At 44.4% G+C, this 21,067-nt stretch overlaps 4 protein-coding genes across 6 annotated transcripts in view; 2 read left to right on the top strand and 2 right to left on the bottom strand.

Annotated features, from left to right (window-relative positions):
* The first annotated feature begins 323 nt into the window (after positions 1-323).
* On the top strand, positions 324-1,386 carry LOC107041810 (activated RNA polymerase II transcriptional coactivator p15). The gene is made up of 4 exons (XM_015262565.1): positions 324-479; positions 619-737; positions 851-1,076; positions 1,170-1,386. The coding sequence occupies exons 1-4, from the start codon at positions 377-379 to the stop codon at positions 1,256-1,258; spliced, it is 537 nt and encodes a 178-aa protein (XP_015118051.1). The 5' UTR covers positions 324-376; the 3' UTR covers positions 1,259-1,386.
* On the bottom strand, positions 1,177-8,233 carry LOC107041774 (titin homolog). Its single transcript, XM_015262511.2, has 2 exons — positions 7,655-8,233; positions 1,177-7,478 (listed from the first exon to the last, which is right to left on the bottom strand). The coding sequence occupies exons 1-2, from the start codon at positions 7,695-7,697 to the stop codon at positions 1,996-1,998; spliced, it is 5,526 nt and encodes a 1,841-aa protein (XP_015117997.1). The 5' UTR covers positions 7,698-8,233; the 3' UTR covers positions 1,177-1,995.
* Positions 8,234-8,328: 95 nt separating this feature from the next.
* LOC107041795 (PAN2-PAN3 deadenylation complex catalytic subunit PAN2) lies at positions 8,329-15,912 on the top strand. 2 transcript variants are annotated; one of them, XM_015262546.2, is made up of 13 exons: positions 8,329-8,740; positions 8,939-9,126; positions 9,387-9,556; positions 9,817-10,345; positions 10,441-10,577; positions 10,699-10,845; positions 10,929-11,025; positions 11,693-11,926; positions 12,069-12,314; positions 12,394-12,640; positions 13,157-14,708; positions 14,951-15,212; positions 15,286-15,912. In XM_015262546.2, the coding sequence occupies exons 1-13, from the start codon at positions 8,668-8,670 to the stop codon at positions 15,298-15,300; spliced, it is 3,897 nt and encodes a 1,298-aa protein (XP_015118032.1). In that variant the 5' UTR covers positions 8,329-8,667; the 3' UTR covers positions 15,301-15,912. The 2 variants fall into 2 exon arrangements, with proteins under 2 accessions (XP_015118032.1, XP_015118040.1); XM_015262554.2 differs by having other exon boundaries at positions 12,394-12,613.
* A 54-nt stretch (positions 15,913-15,966) lies between these two features.
* LOC107041783 (integrin alpha-PS2) overlaps positions 15,967-21,067 on the bottom strand; it is a 41,849-nt gene continuing 36,748 nt past the window's right edge. For both annotated transcript variants that reach the window (XM_015262533.2, XM_015262523.2), the window contains 3 exons: positions 18,388-21,005; positions 17,341-18,065; positions 15,967-17,250 (listed from right to left, as the gene is read on the bottom strand). In XM_015262533.2, the coding sequence (XP_015118019.1) occupies positions 17,155-17,250; positions 17,341-18,065; positions 18,388-21,005 (3,439 nt within the window). In that variant the 3' untranslated portion in view covers positions 15,967-17,154. The remainder of the gene's footprint in view (positions 17,251-17,340; positions 18,066-18,387; positions 21,006-21,067) is intronic.

The following is a 21,067-nucleotide window of genomic DNA, read 5'->3' on the forward strand; positions in this document are numbered from 1 at the left end:
AATTTTGCTTGTCATTACAACCTAATTTTTATTCAATGATTTTAATTAAAAGAGAAGAAAAATAGAATGAAAAACACCTAGAAAATTCATGTGGAGCAATTTCTGAAGAAAATATCGGAAAAAATTGCATAGAAAAACAAAATTCTTCTGATTTTTTCTATAAAAGAGTTTTCCTTAGATTTAGTGCGTGACATTATCTATATAAATACACAATTTATCGTTACCTTCAATCATATTTGAATTGCTCTCCTGCATAACCCCATTGGGTAACCCCTCTCCGCCATAATCGACTATCCAATCAGCACCAGTGGCCGAACCGCCAAATGCTGCCGCCATCGCTCATTTGTTTCTTGTGCATCTCATTTTCCCTGCGTACATGATCTCTGCCGGTTTTTCGTTACGTTCATTAACTGTTCGGTGTAAATTACTGCTTTATTTCCCCTCAATTCGTCAGGGAATAACATCCGGCTTCGCCTCCCGTAAGTTCACAACATCCTGATGATTAATTATTTCATATTGTCACGATGAAAGCGAATCGATAAGGACTCGTTGATCCTAACCTACTTTGGACGCCACGAAAATAATGAGATAATCCATTTTGTTTTAAATTTTCATCAGACAACAGTGACAAGTACCAGAGTCTTTGGAGTGAAGATTTAGATTCGATCTACTGCTACAACATGCCAAAGAACAAGGATTACTCATCCTCTGATGCCAGCAGCCACAGCAGCAGTGAGGTAATGTTCACCATTTTATTCCCATGTTGAATAATAGATGAAAACGACAATTATTTTCCATTTCATCGTGAGCATGAATTAATTAAAATTAAAAAATTGACGAACATCCACAGGACGAGAAGCCAAAGAAGAAGCAGAGGACTGAGAAGTCGAAGGATAAAGAGGAGACAGCAGAGTCCAGCAAGAAGACAAAGGGATCGAGCAAAGCCAACGAGGAAGAGCCTCACTGGGAGCTTGGAAACAACAAGAGGGTCACGGTTCGTCATTTCAAGGGCAAACTCTACGTCGACATTCGAGAGTACTACGAGAAGGAAGGCGAGATGAAACCAACGAAGAAAGGTAATGAAACAATGAATGGGTCAATGGTGTTTTTGAATAAAAATAATAAATGTGGAATTGAAAATTAACAATTTACGTTTATTTCTGAATCAGGTGTTTCAATGGGCCTTCCACAATTCACCGAGCTCATGACGATCATCAACGAGGTTGAGGACGTCGTCAAGATCAAGTCAGGGAACTAATGAATATGTTCGTTAGTTTACATTTTCTTCCATTACTTTATGTTCATTTTTTCATGATATAATCATGAACTTTCACGTTTGTAATAAATTCAACATGTAATGAAAATAAATACCTAAATTTTGGTTAATTACTCGAATTTATTTTCAATCCTCTATTCGTAATTCATAAATGACTAATGTAGTCTATAATTTTTCCTCCGATTTTTTCTCGCCTTTTGGAAAACGTGAGTAATGAAGGTATTTAATAAATAAATAGAAAGCTGAATTTCCATCGATTTCCCAAATTCTTGGTTACCCTCAATAATTAATAAATATCAATAATTACTATCTGCTGATGAAATCGAATTAAATACTCCCATGATCAGGTATGTATTTTATTTTTCTCGTATAAAAAACGTTAATAGTTAAATTATCACTCACTACATCTGATATTTACCTATCATAAAAATAGTCAGTTATGCAGAAATAAGTAACTTCAACACTTTTTTTCTGTACAATACACAACGTGACCCAGCAGGTTGCCACTTAGTCAGTCTTCACCAGCATTAGGCAATAATACTTCATACTTTAAAAGTTAACTACTTTAAACACGTGGTTGAGATTATGAAACACAAATGCTCAGCATTTCTTCATCGTAATGAAATAACCACTTTCACAAAGATCTAGTTCTAGTACATCCTTTGCACTGTTTGACGCATCTCCCCTGGCTTTACATCCTTCATGACCCCCCGATTGCCCTACGACTCTGATCCGTGGACTACATTAAGAAGTTTATTGATATTTACTCCACTGAGGAGAGCTGCAGGATCGGTCGTTCGAGGCTTCTTCTCCACGTGATCGTCCCTGCCCTCTGATTGCTTCCTCTTTCTAGGCTTCGAGGCTTTATCCTCCGGTTTGCTTTTACCTCCAGCTTTCACCTTCTCCCCGGTCTTCGAGGGCTCCTCCTTGCTCACAGGGGACGACGTGGCCAGAGGCTGACTCTTGATCTCCGAGACCACAGACTCACTGTTCTTCAGTTGTGGCTTTCCCTTTCTCTTGGGAGCTACCACTGTCGTCACAGGTTTCTCCTTAGTCACCTTCGACTTCGGTGGATTGACCCTCTTCTTCCTGGGAGGATTCAGGTTGAAGATCTCCTCGTGTGGAGTGCTCGTCATATTCTTCCAGACAACCTCCCCAGTGCAAGTGTACACCTGCACTCTCATCTCCAGGTCTGAGGAGCTCAGTTTCTTCTTTCTCTTTCTTCTCGGCTGATTTTCGTCGTATACGAAGGAGATCTCTATGTGCTCGTACGTCCCGACGTCCAGGTCTGCCTCCTCGAAGCTCTTGTTCGTGGGGACTAGCTGGAGACTCTCGAGGACACCTGGAAGCTCCCCAGACTCTCCATTCTGCTGCTTCGATTCTGCAGAGTCAGCACTCTCGACTTTTTGAGCTTCTGGTAATTTTCTGGGCTTTGAGTCTGCTGGCTTGCCATCGGTGTTCTCTTCGTCACTGAATAAATCTCGCTTCACCAGGTCCACCTTCGATTTCACCTTCGTCTCCTCTCTCTTGTCGTCGACAATCAGATCTTTTTCTTTTTTGCTGTTTTGGTCTTCCAGTTTCTCTTCATCCTTTGGGAGTATCGGGTCGAGTTTATCGGGCGCTGGGGGATTGATTGGAGGATTTATTGCTGGGAGAATCATCATCTCGAGGTTCTCATCGTCATTTCCACTGGAGTCCCTTGAGGATTGCGCCTTCCTCGGGGGTTCTATCTTCTCAGATGTTGTGGTTTCTGTGGGCTCACTCAGTCCTCTCTTCGCTCTTTTCTGAACGTTCCTCATGGACTTCCTCAGGGGCTGAGATTTCTCTGGCTTCATCGGTGGGTCTTCTGGGTGCTGTTGGGGTCTCACTGCAGGGGGAACAGGCTCCTGGGTCCTTCCTTTGACGTTTTCCCTCGTTCGACTGCCTCTTGTTCTTGGGGCATTGTCTGATTTTATCTTATTGATCATTCGGAGACGCTTCTCGTCGAGCTCCCTCGCCAGTTTAGCGTCCATGAAGGTCTTGTCCGATTCTTCTTCTGTCATTATTCTCAGCTTCACTGCTGACGAGAAGTTCTGCACGGAGACAATCTTCGGTACTGGTTTTGATACGAGTGAGCTTGACAGTCGGGGCTTTGCGTCTTCTTTGATAATTGCTGATATCTTTGAGTTCAAGTTTGTCAGGCTCTCGATTCCTGCCTTTGAGCTGCTGGGGGTCTCTGAGATATCGGCTTCTGGCAGCAGTCCCTCGTCTTTGGCTGGGGTTTCGAGGTCAATCGCCTTGAGGGTGTCCTCTGTTTTGGCGATGGGGATCACCTTCGTGGGCGATTCCTCGTTCATCTTCTGGGAGTCGATGTTCTCCTTCGATGAGTCCTCTGGCGACACCTCAGCTTTCCTCATCGGTTCGTCAACCCCAGATTTTACTTGATTTTCAAGAATTGATGGAGATTCTTGAGTCAAGTCGTGGCTGTCGTCAACTTTGTGGGGGGTCTTCCTGGACTTTCTACTCGTCGACAACTTCGATGAAGTGTTGGTGGTGTCACAACTGGAGCAGGAGGACGAAGAGCCTGATGATGATGAGGATGTGTCACTGTCACTGTCTGACGAATCGTCAGCTGTTCCACTGCTCTCCAGCGTCTTCGACGATTTGCTTGGGGTGTCTCCTGGGGTTTCAGGTTCAGCACCTTCTTTATTTATCTGAGTGTCAGGAGTTCTCGAGAGCTTTAGCTCCTTGATTGCTTGTTCCTTCGGCAAATTCCCCTTGATCACCTCGAACTGCGTGATCTCCAGCTGAGCTGTTGATGCCTGGAACCCTTGAGTGCTGATCCTCGTTGTGACGCTCTCCTCCAAAATCATCGCCACAGGATTCCCTGTCTGATTCTTCCTCCTCGTCTCCTTCAGCTCGTTGCTAGGTTGATAATACCTGGAGCCAAAATTCTTTTTGCCGTCATCCATTGTGCCATCGTTAGACTGTTTAGGGGTTAGATTAATACTAGGGGTCGGTGGGAACTCTGGGGTCGACACGAAGCTCTGGATCTTCCCAGAGTCCTCACTTATTTGTGCGAAGGGGGTCGTCATGCTGCTGTTGGGACTGAGGACTCTCGGAGTCGGTGGGACTAGATTGGGATCGAATTTACGAGGGGTCTCCAGGTCTAGCAGGTTCGAGGGGTCAATTCTCCCGAATTCTGAAGACTTCTCAAGGGACTCCCCTGGGGTTTGAGGCTTTCCTCTCTTATTACTCTCGACTTTCGTTACAGTCGTCGTCAGAGTCTTCAACTTCGCGTACTTCTTTGTTACCCCTTGCTCAGTCACAACTTCACAAGTATTCGTCATGATTTCTGTGGTTTTCTTGGAGACTTCGATCTCTATCTGTTCAGATTCCTCATCAACTACTTCGACAGGTTTTTTATCTGTTGATTCGTCCTCTTTAGGTTTCTCTGGGGGTTCTCCAGGGGATTTACCACTCAGTTGTTGCTCCTTAGGATCTGGTGCTGCTGGAACTCCGTCAGCTTCATCATCAGTGACAATGACCTCCCCATCAGCGTTCCTCCCTTGTCTGAGACTTCTTCGTCTCCTCAGTGGTTTCTCCTTCTTCTTCGGTAGATTCTGCTCCACTGGCTGGACGTCAGCAGCCACTTTCATCCTCAGATCAGAATCCCAGGGTCTTTTTATCTCAGGTACAGGTGTTGTATTGATAGAGCTCTTCGCTGGAGATGGACAACTGGACTGGGAGGCCCCGTCGATGATCATTCCAACCCCAGCGATTTTGTCCCATCCCCCAATCAACTTTGGAGCTGGACTCCTAGTGGCTATCGGTATCTTCCCTTTGCAGAGTTTACTGGGAGTCTTCCCTTTCTTCTTGGGCGAAGGGCTACCCCCGAAGGGCGGAGACTTGAAGAGACTAGTCCTGCAGGCCTTGGACAACCCTTTCGACGATTTTGGGGAGAACCCACAGCTCTTGTCAGCATCGCTAAGTCTTCTGCTGGTATTGAGGCCCTTCGTTGGAGTGTTGAAGTCGAGAGCTCGTATGTGACTACTTCGTCTCCTTGGGGTTGACAAGCTCAGCCTGTGGTTTCTCGATCTGCTCTTCATGATGGATCTGGGGGTTCTCTTCATCAGGATATCAGCGTTCGCCTGACAGTTTAATCTCCTGTCCTCCTCATTCACTCCATTTTCGGGTGGATTTGGTTCTTGAGGGGCTTCTGGTCTTTTGTGCAGCTTCAAAAATGGGGATAATCCGGTTCCTGTGAGGCTCATAGACTCCTCCAGCTGGACTGATGGGAGATCTGCCTCCACCACAGCTGCACCACTCTCTGGACCATAAAGGGTGATTGATTCGCTCAGGCGTAATGATTCTGGCATCATCTCGAGGTCTTTAGAGAGATGAGGGTTTGTAACGACTGGCTCTGGGACTCTGAGAGACTGGAGATTACGAGAAGATGGCAATGGTGGGGCTTCAGGTGCAGGTTTGGATCTGACTACGTTGACAGTCCTCAGGTAGAGAGTGGGGTCAGACTGCATCATCATGCCTGGGGTCTTTGGCATTATTGGCACGTACTGGGATTTGGGTCTGACCACTGGAATCTTCATGCTGTCTATCTCCTCTTGAGAGCACATGATCAGAGTTGGCACTGGCACCAGCTCGTGCTCTGGCACGTCTTTCTTGGGAGTCAAATGTTTCTTCTCCTTTTTCTGTTTTGGGGCTCTCTTTCTCTTGGGTTTCGACTCTGCCTGAGGTATGCCGCTCTCCATTACGATTTCTGGGTCTGGGGCCACTGGAACAGCTGGAGCTGGCGGAATTTCCTGGATCTCAGGTTCTGGAATCGACTTTTCTTGATTCAACTCCTTCGACGTGTTAACATTTATAATGCTGAGGATTGCTTCTGCATTTACGTCGTCCAGGGCAGCGAGATCCTTCTCAACTGGGGGATCAGTTGAAATCGATGGGAGAGACTCCTTCACTTGCCCCTGAACACTGTCCCCAACATCTCCAACGATTTCTGGATTCTGTGGTTCTCCTTGATTCCCTTCTTCAGGATCATTTTCAGGAGTCTCATCAACACTGCTGGCAGTTTCTCCTGAACCTCCTTGCACGTCTTGCCCCTTCGGACTGCAAGCCCCATCCTCATCGGGACTGATCTCCCCCTCGATCTCCTGGCCAATAGTCTCCAGGAGGAACTGCTCGAACACTGGGTCTGTCTCTGTCTCAATGACAATCGACTTGATCGCATGATCCAACTCCCTCATTATGGATGTGTTGCATTCTCCAGAGGTGCTCTCGCAGAATGAAGCGTCACGTAGGGAAACATCCGATGGAATCAGAGTCCTGTTGATGGTCTGTGCTATCCTCTCTTGCAATTCTGTTCGATTTAACAGCTCCTTCGTCAGCAAGCTCAGGTTCTCAACAGGCCCATCAATCATCTCTGCACCAGTGTCAAACCCTTCACAAGGGGTTGTCTGCACTTCAGTGTTCGTGAAGGCCATCAGCTCCTTCGTGTCTGTCCCAGTCTCGCAGGTCTGACTGGCGGCATCAGGCACCCTCTGAGGATTATCCCCCTCGGAGGACTTCTCTGGGAGACTCGTACACATCTCCATGTTGTCACTGACGTCTTTGGGAAGTGAAGAAGGCTCTGTCGACGTCGAGGAGCACTGGACACGTCGATCGTCCTCCTGACTGATTCCTGGACCTTCTGAGGCATTCTGGTGCCCTGGGAGTTGCTCGAGGGACGTCGTTTCAACGGTGTCACATGGCTGGTGGACATTCGGCTCTGATCTTCGAAGAACAGGTGAATTCAACTTGTGAAGCTTTTTGGAACGATCTCGATCGACTGGACCACTGTGACGACGTTTCCTCATGCTGCTGGAGATGATTGGGGAGCCCCCAGAGGTCTGAGACGTGTTCTGCGTGGGCACGTTTATGTTGACGACGAACCTCTGGCCCCTGGAGCCATCCATCAGGAATCTTAATTGCTCCAAGAGGTCTCCCGAGGTCTTCAGGGACTCGCAGTCCTCGATTTTACTCAGTCTCTCCTGCACCAGTGCGCTTATCGCGCAGTACTTGTCGAGGAGGTTCATCAGGGTCATCCCGTTCACTCTCCTCGTGAACTTTCCACCCCTCTGGGCCACAGTGTAGCATTCCGTGAGCAGGGGAGAGCTTTCCAGGAACATTTTCGCTACTTCTGGGCAGTTCTCCTCCTCCAAGTAACCTAGAAGCATTTAAATATCATTGGATGAACGTTGTTTCGTTGTTTCTAGGGGTGATTAGGCCTGTCAAGACCCAAAACACACGAAAAATCATCGAATTGTTGTGGAAAATTTCAGGTTAGTGTCGAGAGTCATTTCTGACAGAAGAAAATTGCAATTAAATGCTGAAAATATTTACCGAGGATCAGTCGAGCTATCTCCGATGGCAGTAATGCTTCCATGATTACTGTTTTGTAGGTAAACCCTTCGACTATTGTGGGAAACACTTCGTTAATAATTTAATGAGCATTGAGAACAAAAAAAACAGAGCTGGACTCCATGACTGTCGACTGCACAGTGACGCCTCAGTTCAAATGACTTTTGCGATTCTAAGGATTTTCGAGGTCTCACATTTTGGGGGGGTCTCACTGATTGTTTACGACACGAATGTGTTCAGTTATTCAATTGTTGATTGAGAGGTGACGAATCAATCAAAGACGTTTTGATGATTTCAGAGGTTTTCATTGGTTGGGGAGACGTTGGGCTGAGGCAGAGGATCTCCTATTGTGTTGACAACTCAGTTTTGCGACTGTTTTAAAAGTTATTTACGAGAATTTATTGATCACTTCACGATTCTTCGGAATTTTATCGGGTTTAGGAGAGGAATTAATAGAACACACGTCGTTTTTTCACATTTTCCAACGGGTTTCAATCGCTTTTTGAGGCACAACAAATCCTGAATGTTTTGTTCTCAGCGGGAGAAGCACCAAGAAGCACCTAATGAACAACACATGTTCATTTCCCGCTCTTATGAATTTTTAGGGGATTTCTAGGGTTTTTTTCTCATGAAGTTGTTGGATGTGGGGTCTAGGGGTGAAGAGAGTCCAATGTTGAGTGTCAGATCGTCTGTGTAAACTCAAGAATTAATCGGTTAATTAGTGTAATCTGTTTACCTCCGAGTGTTTTTGACAGATAATTGAGGTCAGGATGATGAATAGAGATCAGTGAAAATTCCCATCCACCACCGTACCTGCGCACAGTTAACGGTATACGTGTTATTGCGAGCCACTGGGGCTCGATTGTTGTCTCGGGGGGATCGTTTCAGAGCGCGATCGCCAGTTGCCAAGGCGACTGTTCAATTTTGTGTTATGAAAAGTCAATTAAAGGAACTCAAATTAAATTATTCCACAATCGAGGCGAGAGGCATTCAAAATGGACTTTTCCCTGTTGAATCAGTACGATGGAACCGTCGAGGCTGAGCCTGGAGACGAGGGGAACTTGATCTGTGAGTTGGAGCAGACGTCATTTGTTGACTTGGCGACGAGTGGGGCAGAATGGACACATGATTTTTTTTTTAATCTCGATGAATTGAATTATTGAATTATCAATGAAATGGGATTTTTTTTAAAGAAAAGTGAGAAGTGTCCGATTTGCCCCATCTGGCTTTTTCTTTGTTTGTGGTGATTTTGAGGGTCTGTTCTAGGGGAGGAGCAGAGTTATGAGCTGGGGGTCGAGGGGTTCATCCCGGCGACTGAACAGTTTGGGGAGGAGTACGATGGCGCGGAATTCCAGGAGACCCACACCCTGCTGGCAGATGGGGGTCATCGGTTTGGAGTTTCTACTCTTGTTTTTGATACTGTTGAGGAGCTCATGTGGATGGGAAACCAAGGGGTGAGAAAGAAAATCAATTATTTTTTTTGTCCCTCTGAAAACTTGGAATATTCCGAAAACCCTTGGATCTATCAAAAAACTTCAAGAGACTTTTTTGTAGGAAATTTTGTGAGCTACAGAAAAGGTTCAGTGGTATTTTTCGATAAACCCAGTGGTTTTGGAAATATTTGCAATTTTAAGGGGAGAGAATCGAACGAAATTTTGCTGGGTGGTTTTTTCAAGTATGTTTATTTGGTTCGTTTTCCATATTGCTATTTAAGGGCCATGTGACTTCGTACTATGGCTCAGGACTGCAGAAATACACATCGTTTCAAGTACATGCAACCCAGGAAGTTCGACACATTCACCCTATTGACGAGGGAATATTGTGTTTGACTCAGACTGCACTCAGGGGACAACTGCGTCGAGGAATTCCATTATTCACTCATACGTAAGGAATTTTAGTAAAGGGTCCATGGACCTAATTCAAAACAACTTCCAAATATTTCTATTCCCATTGTCTTTTTCTCAAATATTGATTTTCTTCAACTTTTTTCTTCATTTTAAGTCAATTCAAGTCACCTGAAGCTCTCAAAAAACGCTTGAAAAACGTTTTCTTTTTTTTTACTAATTTTCAAGACCTCTTAAAATAATAACCACTCATCAGCTTGATTCAACAAAAAAATAAAACCCCCAGAATTATTATTTCAGGTCTCCAAACATGATAGATATGCAGTGCATGCTTCAATTCGGATCTCGCCTGCTGATGGGAGGTCATCAGGAGACAATCGTCGACTTCGACCTGAGCAGAGGAAAAGAGACGAGTTACGTGCACGTTGGGGAGAACGGTTGTGCAATCTTGAGACAGCATGGCAAGTTCATTTGTGCTGGAAACCCAGCAGGCAGGATCGACCTGAGGGATCCCAATTCCCTGTCGATTGAGCACACACTTGACACTCACAGTGGATCACTCAGTGATTTTGATATTCAGGGGAATTATCTAGTCACGTGTGGCTTCAGCAACAGTCGACAGGGCCTGTCAGCCGACAGGTTCTTGATGGTTTACGATTTGAGGCAGATGAGAGCACTCACACCAGTTACAACCCTGGTTTATCCATTTCTATTGAAATTCCTGCCGAGCTACTCGAGTCGACTGGCAGTTGTGTCTCCCCTGGGGCAGATGCAGCTCCTGGACACTATTTATGCTGATGTCCAGCCGTCGTTGACCTGTCTCTACCAGGTAAACTCATCCCTATGTTTGCAAATAATAAAATAACGCAAAAAAACTGAGGAAAGTCGCAACTTTTCATGGGACTTCTATTTATTACTCGTCAGGTTGCAACGGGAGGGGCTATGGTGCTGTCGTTCGACGTATCTCCAACATCTAAATGTCTTGGTTTTGGTGATGCCGCTGGATCCATTCACCTGATGGCCACCAATGCGCCAGATCCTCAGTTTAACACGTTTTCAAGGTAAAATTAGTTTACAGTTTATGCTTCAGGGATTATCCCCCTAGTTAATTACCAAAAAACATTGAAAATGCATTTGAAATATTTTTGAGGAACTTTTGCTTCATCAATGTGAATTGATCAGGCCAACAGAGTTTGCGGATCCAGTGGAAACCCTCGAGACGATATCATTCGATGACAATCTCACACCTTTGAGCACAGTTCCCATGATGTACACTGGACACACGTTGGCCAGTGATTGGCCGGAGGAGTTCCTGAAGAAGATCTATCGGTACGTGTGCAAAAACCTTAAAAAAACACTTGAATAAACGTGAAGACGAAGAGGTTTTCACTGATTTATGATCAACTGTCCAGGAAAACCCCAGCAATAGATCCAGAAATACTGAAGACGATGAAGATGCAGGGAACGATCGGTTATGCACCGAATCCTCAGGCATTTCGGAGAAACCAAGTGAGGAAAAATTACTCATCCAAGCTTGAACCATTCACACCACCCCCATTCCGCATATTTCCCAAGAGGTCCATCTGATTCCTTGTCTTCCCGCGTTATCCAAGAATCTTTGGTGTTCAGTTGTGCAAGTGGAGGGCTCCAGAAATTATTCAGGGAAAACTTTATTTTCTCCCTCATCCCTAATGCTTTTATTTTAAAATTAATACAAGATTGTGATATATTGCTATTGCATGGTGCTGTTATCTCTCTCCACTCTTTTTCACTTCTATTACTGTTAAAAGGAATACGTTGTAATATATCGAATGCAGCATAAGGTATTATTGTAAAAATGTTATATTCTCTTCCAAATTTAGTGCCTATAGGTGAATAAGAATTGATAACGTCAGTTGATCTGACAAATAAAAGAATTTAGGAAGACTGATTGAAATAAGAATCCAGCAAACGTACATTTTCAATTAAACTCATACGCAAAATGTATAAAAACAATGGTGTACGAATAAATTGTACTGAATTGCAATAAATGTTGTATGAGATATATCTGCGTAGCTTTAATATAACGAATGAGTGAGTCTACGGTGGAAGAAGAAAGTCTTGTACAGGTGCACGATATAAATAGTATTCGGGCGTAGAAATTTATTCACAGATTGATATGTGATTTATTTTGCAGGTACCTTATAATTTGGAAAAACGAAGGGGCTTGGTGACAAAATTATTTGCAGGTGAACCAAGACCCAAGACTGAGGATGGCACTTTCATTGCCATTCCTAAACGTTATCGTAGGATTGAAGTTAAATATTCGAGATTGGGGTATGACGAATTTGATTTTGATCAGTATAATCTGACGAGTTTCTCAGGGTTGGAGGCAACTTTGCCGAATAGCTATTGTAATGCGATGCTTCAGGTAAATTTTTCTACTCCCCAATTTCTTAATTATTTACTTTTATTAATTTTTATTTTATTAATTCATTGAAATCGATAATTATTCACTAAATTATTGAATTAATAATTAATAATTTAATTATTCCTGTTTTCTTCTCTTGCAGCTGATGTATTACTGTGATCCTGTCAGATCAGCCCTCCTATCTCACTCATGTCAGAAAGAGTTTTGCCTCTCCTGCGAGCTCGGTTATCTCTTCCACATGCTGGACACCTCCAGAGGTACCCCATGTCAAGCTGCCAACTTCCTGCGTGCATTCAGGACAGTTCCAGAAGCAGCTGCTCTAGGATTAATTCTCAGTGATCTCCACCCCGAAGCCAGGAGGAAGACCAGCCTGATCAGACTAGTTCAGGTGAGGAATAAATTCCAATGAAAAGGTCTGAAGAATTTTGTTAAACCGAAAATTAATTGTCCTCTGGTTTTTCTTGAAGAGCTGGAACAGGTTCATCCTCCATCAGCTCCATTACGAAATCTGGGAAACACGAAAACGTCAGTTGGAAGAGGAAGAAGCTGCGCGTTCCAAATCAGGCCCCAAGTATCCACCATTCGTGTACAACGAGCAGGATTTTCCCAGTATCCTTCAAGACCTTGGGTCACGATACAAAAGCCATGATCTAGATAAGAAGAAGAAAAAGAAACAAGAGGAGGACGGTAAATATATGTGGATCGCGGCGAAAGGTAAACACAATTTATATGTGTAAACCCTTTTGCATTGGAACACTTTTTGTTGTGTTTATTTTTCGATTTTTATTTTTTTTCATGTTTTTTTTTAATGCATGAACATTCTTCCCTTACTCACCTGATTTTTAAGATACAGCTCATCGACCCTATCGCCAACTCACAGCAGAATAAAACAGAATAGAACCGAACCGAGTACATGAAAAAATCCGCATTTGCTTTTATTTATTTATTTACTGATTTTTCTAGAGGGGGAATAGAATGGACATTTGTCAATTTTTCAATTCCATAACGAGATGTTGATTAATTCCATAACGCAAGGATAAATTCAACTGTAATTCACTCTTCCATGAGAAAGAAAAGGGGTGATTTCGGGTCATCAATAATTCAAATAGTTCAAATGTTCATTCTACCCCACTCTCTACGCCACCTGCACATGTATCTCTAAGAAATCGAGGGAAACCTTCAATCAACGAATCACTAACGAATGAACCCCTTCATTAATTCCTCCCCCAGAAAACACAAACAAAAAAACAGACGAAAACGAAGTACGTGAAGAGGAAACTGAGATAAGTAGAATGTTCGGAGCTGAGCAGATCCACATTCACAGATGCCTGAAGTGTGGACAAGAGGCGTCAAAGCACTCGATAATGCTCCTGAACAATTTAATCTACCCTGAAGTGACGAACCCCAACGATGAGATCCCCTTCACCAAGATCCTCGCTCGAAGTTTAAAACCGGAGAAGGTGACACCTGCCTGGTGCGACGGCTGCCAGAAGTTCAGTCCAACACTCCAAAGCAGGAGAATAACAAAACTCCCGAAAATCCTGGCCCTCAACTGCGGCCTGGACACTCAACAGGAGAAATCCTTCTGGCAGACCCAGATGGACATAATCGTGCAGAAACTCATGAACGGAAAGGACTCGAGTCCTTCCTCGAGCCCCATCCCCAACATGGTGAAGATGTGTCGTTATGGCACCAACTGCATTCGCTCTGGCTGCAGATTCAGGCACGTGGGGAAGGACTCTGAGCCCCAGCCCTCGCCGTCAGGGCCTTCGTCGACTCCAGTGCAGATAGCAGCCCCTCCGAGCCATCTGTACTACTCTCACTCCTGGATTCCCCACTGCATTGAAGTCTCCCTGGACGCGAATGGGGAGTTGTCAGTTGGAAAGCTGGACAAGATAAACCGAGAGGTTGTCAACAGCAAGCCATTAATCGTGGAGAATGGCCAGGGGAAACTGTTGACAAATGACGTCGAGAGATCGTCGACCAGTGAGGACAGGCCCCCTGAAGAGAACTCCAGTCCAAAAGAGGGGGGAAGCGATGACCCCAAGGTCGAGAAGATTCAGTACACGTTGACAGGAGTCGTTTGCTATGTGGATGACAAGACGAGTGAGGAGAGACGTCACGTGGTGGCTCTGATAAGGGTGGGGCCTAATTACCACGAGAGGTCCACTGGGAGTGCTGTTGCCCAGTGGTATCTCTTCAATGACTTCAACATATCTGCGGTCACCCCCCAGGAAGCTGTCTGGTTCAATCTAGATTGGAAGGTGCCCTGTGTCCTGCATTACACTGCTGTTCCAGCACCTGAGCCCGCAGCCCTCGTCAGCCCTCTCACTTCGGATGTCTTCGGGGAAGACAAGTGCGTGGCCAGGAGTGGAGGCACCAGGGGCATCACTTTTACTCCTCTAACTTCGGATGAAATGCCGAAGAAGGGGGATCTCGTGGGGATCGACGCTGAGTTCGTTACGTTGAATCAGAAGGAGTCGGAGTTGAGGAGTGATGGGAAGATGTCGACCATCAAACCGAGTCACATGTCTGTGGCGAGGATCACTTGTATCAGGGGGCAGGGCCCACTGGAGGGCACTCCTTTCATCGACGATTATATCAGCACTCAGGAGCAGGTCGTGGATTATCTGACAAAATTCAGTGGAATCCAACCTGGGGATCTCGACGCCAATTTTAGTAGCAAACACTTGACGACCCTCAAGTCCACTTATCAGAAGCTGAGGTTTCTCGTGGATAATGGGATTATTTTCGTGGGACATGGACTTAAGAACGATTTCAGGTGAGGGAATGAGCGGCGTAGGGGAGGCGGTAAAATGGATAATTCAGACTTTTTTTTAATATTCTGAACGCGTGAGTAAATTGATCAGTTGAGTTCTGTGTGGAATTATTACAAAGAGAAAGGCAAATTATCCCATTTTTATCAGCAATTAAATGAAGTGTTAAAGTGTCCATTTTGCCCCCTCGTCACCTATTATTGATCATTTGATGAGGTGATTAATGAATTTGGTGAATTATTTTCAGAGTGATAAACCTGGTAGTTCCATCAGAACAAATTATAGATACTGTGCTGTTGTTTCATTTACCTCATCGTCGTATGGTGTCGTTACGATTCTTGACGTGGCACTTTCTGGGTAAAAAAATTCAGTCTGAAACTCATGATTCCACTGAGGATGCTCGAGCTGCTCTGGAACTCTATCACAAGTACAGGGATTTGGAGGACAGTGGGAAATTGATGGAGGCACTCAAACAGTTGTACGATGTAGGAAATGAATTGCAGTGGAAGGTGAATCATCATGAATTCTATCATTTTCTGATTAATCGTCGTGATCAATATTTTTAATGAGAGTTTTCGGCAGGTTCCAGAGAGCTGATCCAGGGATGAAGATCCTTTCGAAGGGGACCTGAATACAGAAATAGAAAATTCCCACATCTAAACTATTCGTTCATCTGTGTGACTTCAATTATTGATCCACTAAATCTCTCAAGGCAACTATTTTACGGGTACAATCGTCATAATAATTTTTCAACTCCATTTCTCAATTTGTTTTGTGATATTCAGAGATTAATCTCTACCCAATTTTTACGATTCTTTAATGTCTGAAGTTGATGAGCCGTGGAGTGAGAAAAATTGAGAAAAATCATTGTAGATAATTGTTTATTGATTCTCGAATTTCAACTGCCCAAAGAAATGCAAGACAAAAACCTTCAGGATACGTAAATTTGTATTTTAATTTTTGTATGATTACAAATTAGTACGTTCCTTTTGCTTTTTAATATTTTTATACGTAATATTCCAAAGAGAGATTGTAAATATGCGTTCAACTCACACACGGCTGTAATAACAATCATGAATCTTACCTTACGTAAACTTGCATGACTCAAGAGTGATGAATATATTTTTACCAAAACCTGAATCATCGTAAAATTTGTAGACTATTTTTGTATGCGTTTTGATGACAAATATAAACGAAACAAAAATCAAATCAACATTTTCTGAGTTCTAATGACAGAAAGGGAATGAATAAATAAAATACTTATTCAATTGAATTAATATATCTATAATTTTTATATTAAACCTTACTCTGTATTTACAAATCAGTTCTACATTTCCACGAGCTTGAAGTGGAAGCGAACTGATAATATTCCTATAAAATTAATTATTGCAGTAGTTAAAAGCTATTTAAAAAATCATTTTAGTATGAAATTAATAATTTACACGTTGTACACATACTCAGAGGGGAATTGATTCTACTCCGACGTCCGGACGTTCGTCAAAAATACAAAATTTCTTGAATTCTCAATAAATATGAAGATTACTTGGTTTCCCTCGTGAGAGTGCTCTTCACATTCGAACAATGCAAATGTCCCATTCGTACTGATTCACGTAGAAGGCAGGAATAAATACAATTAATTAATCAGACATAATAAATGCAGCTTATTATGCTCGCCCATTGGGTATTATTTTAGTCAATTAGAGTTGGAAGACAGTCAGAATGAAACAGTGACATTCATTAGTTGCGTGTGAGATCTCTAAACAAGACAGAATTATAAAAAAATGCACGCGAGAAAAAAATTCACAGAAAAATTCAGCGAATGTGATGGAAAATTCTATAGGACGTGTATTATTGAAGAATTCCGCGATTTCAATGCGCGCTTTTATAATAAAAAATGTGCAATGAAAACTCTTTTCTTGAATACAATAATTTTCATTGTTAATAGAATTTTCTCACGATTTCATTATTTTTTTCTCTGGAATTTTTTCATTCGTGTGTTAATCATAATTTCTCAACTCTAAACCAGGAGCACATAATCGCAAGCTCCCGCAGCTAACAAGTATGATTATAATTAATATACGGTGCACACGCACTATTAGTCAAGGAAAGAGTATTTAATTAAAATTTTCAATTGTGCGTGAGCTTAAGTAGTTACGTAATTAAATCGTTTCTGACTAGAAACTTGTAAAGTAGAGCTGCAGGAGCTAGAAGGGAGTATTTTATGGCAGTAAATCATTCTTATGATTATCTTACGAAGACATTTATCGATATTCTATCGATGGACGAAGGCACAAGCGTCACTACCAAAAATCATCTTCCACTCGTTGAAATTCCACTGCCTTCAGTTTAATTGATATGAAACAAAGGCACAGGACTCGCTCGAGTTTTTTATATTCGTATTAACAATTCGATTGGGATCTCAAAATATCCTCGATATTTTCTTCAAATGCTTCACATGTGGTCATCTCCATGCTGAAAATGACCGTTTCGATTCAGTGGCTGCCTTTCGGGCGCATCTGTTGGTCGATTCCTCTTGAAGAATCCACACTAGAACCACAAAAAGACGATATTTAATTCAATTCCATTAATTTGAGACATTTGAGCATCTTTTAGAGAGAAAAGAACAGGAAAGTGTACCTTGTACAGTAGAAAGATCAACAACAACAGGATAATTGTTCCAGCAACAGCAGACAATACCACAACCCACAGAGGAACCCCACCAGATTCAACAGACGAAACAGTGGGTTCAGTAACAGTAACAACTTGATGACTGGCGGAAACCAGATGATGAGGTCTCCCAATAAACGGAAGTTTAGTGACATTGGCGTATACTGTTGTTGTAACATTTAATTTCTCTCCCGCAGAGATTTTATTGAGCGTTGCTCCCTTCACCCTGAACCTGGCACTGATGGACACCTCCTCATCCTTGACGAGTCGTCCAACGAAGCACCTGAGGACGAGGCACCTCGCATTGCCACAGAATCCAAGCTCATTCAGGATATTCTGGTCTGTCTGGTCAGGCCTTCTGATTGCATCATCGATCATTGCTTGATCAACTTGTCTTATATCCTCACCGAACGATATTATCTCTCTTCTCAATCTCTCATGCCTCAGAAGCTCTTGATTAGCTTCACGTCTGAGTCTGTGTCTCCTGTCTTCATAATTCTGGGCGCTACCAAAGCCCTCTCGCTCGTAGGTTCTACTCCCCTGCTTTCGCTCGGTGACTCGTTTCTCCTCATGGCTTCGAGTCTCGTAAGTCTCGACCTCTCCACTACCGAAATTCTCGTGATTTGAGGATGTTCGTTGCCAGGAGTTTCCAGAACCACTCGTCAAACTCTCTTCTTGGTTGCTCCTGCCTTGTCCTTGACATATAAATATATCGAAACATAATTAATAATTTAGTGATTGATTTTTCATTCCTGATCAATTAATTTTGTCTTTGAGAAGCTGTATCATCCCAAGAACTAATTCATATTTTGAAATTTATTTCAAATGTCAATCATTCATAGAACCACAAGTGAAATGGGATAATTTTTGTTGTAATGAACCTTGACTGAACTGAATAGATGAATAATTGAGCTATGAATGTCGAAATGTCAACTGCCCATTTTGACCAACCCTCCCTTATAATTGCGTCGATTACTCTTGGAAAAAGTTAATTTATCCTCTCCCCTCCATAATTACCTTGATATCGATTTCCACCTCCTCCAGCCTGTCCCCCCTTGACCGTATAGCTCCTCTCCTCGGAAAAGCTCCAGGAGCTCTGCAGTGGGAACCTCCTATTATCACTCAACCTGCAGTAAACCCGTCCGTCCTCCCCAGTGATGATCTCGCCCTCGACCTTGGAGTACCTATCAGTCACCCCCTGACTGGATCCATAATTCTGCTCTCCGTACTGATTCTGCAGAGGTAAAATGGGTCCATCCTTGAGTTCGATGTACTGTTTCCCATCGACAGCCACCATGAACCTCCCCAGGAACTGCAGATATTGCCGCTGGCCACGACTGAACACTTCGTACCCCACAGTCTCCTTCAGATCAGCCAAAAACCTCTGGAGTTCCCCAGAAGTCGCGACTCCCCCAGATCGAATTCCAAAGTCCCCGACGCCGATGTGCTCCTCTCGATCGCCAATGATGTCATGACGCCCAGTGGACTGCCCGTAGAACCTCTGCCTCTCCCTCTGGCGCCTCTCCTCCTCCTCTCTCTTCCTCTGAGCAATGAAGGCCTCCTCCTCCAGTCGAATCCGCTCCTCCTCCTCATGCTTCAGCATCTGCTTCCGGCGGTTCTCCTCCTGGAGATTCTGAAAATTATTGAAGCGCTTCTCACTCTCGGTCTGATGAATGTTCACCAGAGTCTCCTCCCCTCCCGTGTGCCTGTTCTCAACAGTCACTTGTCCCTCATTCAGTCCATGAGAACTCTGATTCGATCTGCTGAAGGTGCGATCGCTCTCCCACGTTCCCTGAAATCCCCCAGATCCAAATGAATTCCTCTGGGTCGTGTAAATCGAACCCTCTGAAGAGCCCAGAGCACCCCCTCCAGTGCTGATGACAACCCCTCCCCCTGGCTTGGACACCCAAACACTAGTCGTTGCATGTTCACTCTCTCCTCGAGTCCTCTCAGTCGAATCGTAAATCTGTTCCCCACCTCTGGACCCTTTCACCCCAGAATCGTAGCTATTCTCGCCAGTGTGAACATGAATATTCTTCTGGGGATTCGTCAGGGGTTGATAGCCAGGTCGAGTCTCGTAGTGAGTCGAGAATTTCTTCCTGTTCTCGATCCTCAGAGACAGGGAGTTTGCGTTGGCTGTGGCACATCTGATGTTGCCATCCACCACAGGTTGATCGATGAGGTAAACAAAATCGTCCTCTGCGAGAGTTTTTCCTGGCCACACCAGGAACACTTCACTAGCTTCGATCGTCGATGGGCCCTTGTTCCTTATCGTGTAATTATGGATGAACGCTGGGCCATATTCAATGTCAGTGGTTGCATTAATTACTGTGTAATTGGATGGGTTGTAGTACAAGTCCTTGGGCTTGCTCTCGCCCTCGACCAGGAGATTAGAGTTCACGAGGATTCCAGTGGGAACATATAGAACATTGTCATGAGTTCTCTCTATCGGTTCGGGGTTCGTGGAGTTGACTTTCATGTGGAAATCGTACGTGGACTTCTCCCCATGAACGTGAGACGGCTGCAGCCAGATCTTGAAGTGAACGACTGATCCGTGAGGAAGAGGATTGCCAATGTCACACTTCAGGGTGTTGTTGTTGGAGGCTGTTGGAGGGGAACACCTCACTGATGTGTCCTTGGACACGAGTGTTTCGATCTTGATGTAATCGATTCCCAGGGGTAGGATCAGGTAGTAAGTCGCCTCGAAGGCGTCTTCGTCCATGTTCGTGACGGTAACATCGAGCTCGAGACGTTCTCCAGAGCCCAGGAGGTACTCTGTCGGTTTGGAGATGCAGGTGAGGCGTAGATCGGGCTCGCAGATGTTGTCGTCCCCACAGTTTTTCCGGATGGAGATGCTGTCCTTCTGGGTTGACGTCATCGCGAGGACTGGCTCCAGGGGCAGTCGGGGGTCCCTAGGGCGTTGGTCCACCCACTGATCTCCTGCTAAACTTATCCTCATTTCTGCGTCGAGGGAGGTGAGCTTGTCCCGAATGTTCGGGGTGAGGTATACGTTGAATATTCGACAGTTCTGTTGACCCTTCTTCATTCTTATCGGGAGATTCTTCTCGTTGAGACCCTCGAACTCTAGGAAAAACATCCTCGGGCTCTTCGTCTTCTTCACGTCGAGAACGTACTGTACATTGAATTCGTATTCAGAAGCAACTCCGATTCCATCGTATTGGAAGCAAGTCTTCAGGGGAAGAGACGTGACTCTCAGTCCATTAGAAATCACTCGGGATTGGTCCTCGAGGGAGACGAGTTTCGAGGCTGACTGGAACTCGGCGTAAGTCGCAGCCTGCACCATCTTGATGACGGGACGGGCTCGGAAGAACATCGCCGCTCCGGACTCGTAGGAACCGACCACCATGTCTGGGTAGGAGTTGCCGTCCAGGTCGAGGCCACCTGACACAGAAAACCCGAAGGTCTGGACTCGGTGGCTGAGGTGCGTTGCGTAGATCACTTGGGAGTATTTCTCGAGAACTCCCTCGGAGGAGCCGTGGTATATGTAGACGGCACCACGACCTTCCGGACCAGCGTAGGGGGCACCCACTGCGAAGTCCGTGTAACCGTCGAGGTCTAGGTCACCTAGGGATGCCACTGACAGACCGAAACGACCTCTGTTGCTCTCTCCGTCTCTGGAAGTCGAAAATGTTTTATAGAGAGAATCTGCTCAATTTCATCCTTCTATACAATTTTT

This window comes from Diachasma alloeum, unplaced genomic scaffold, assembly GCF_001412515.2.
Source record: "Diachasma alloeum isolate Michigan unplaced genomic scaffold, Dall2.0 Dall_scaffold_00179, whole genome shotgun sequence".
Lineage (NCBI taxonomy): Eukaryota > Metazoa > Arthropoda > Insecta > Hymenoptera > Braconidae > Diachasma > Diachasma alloeum.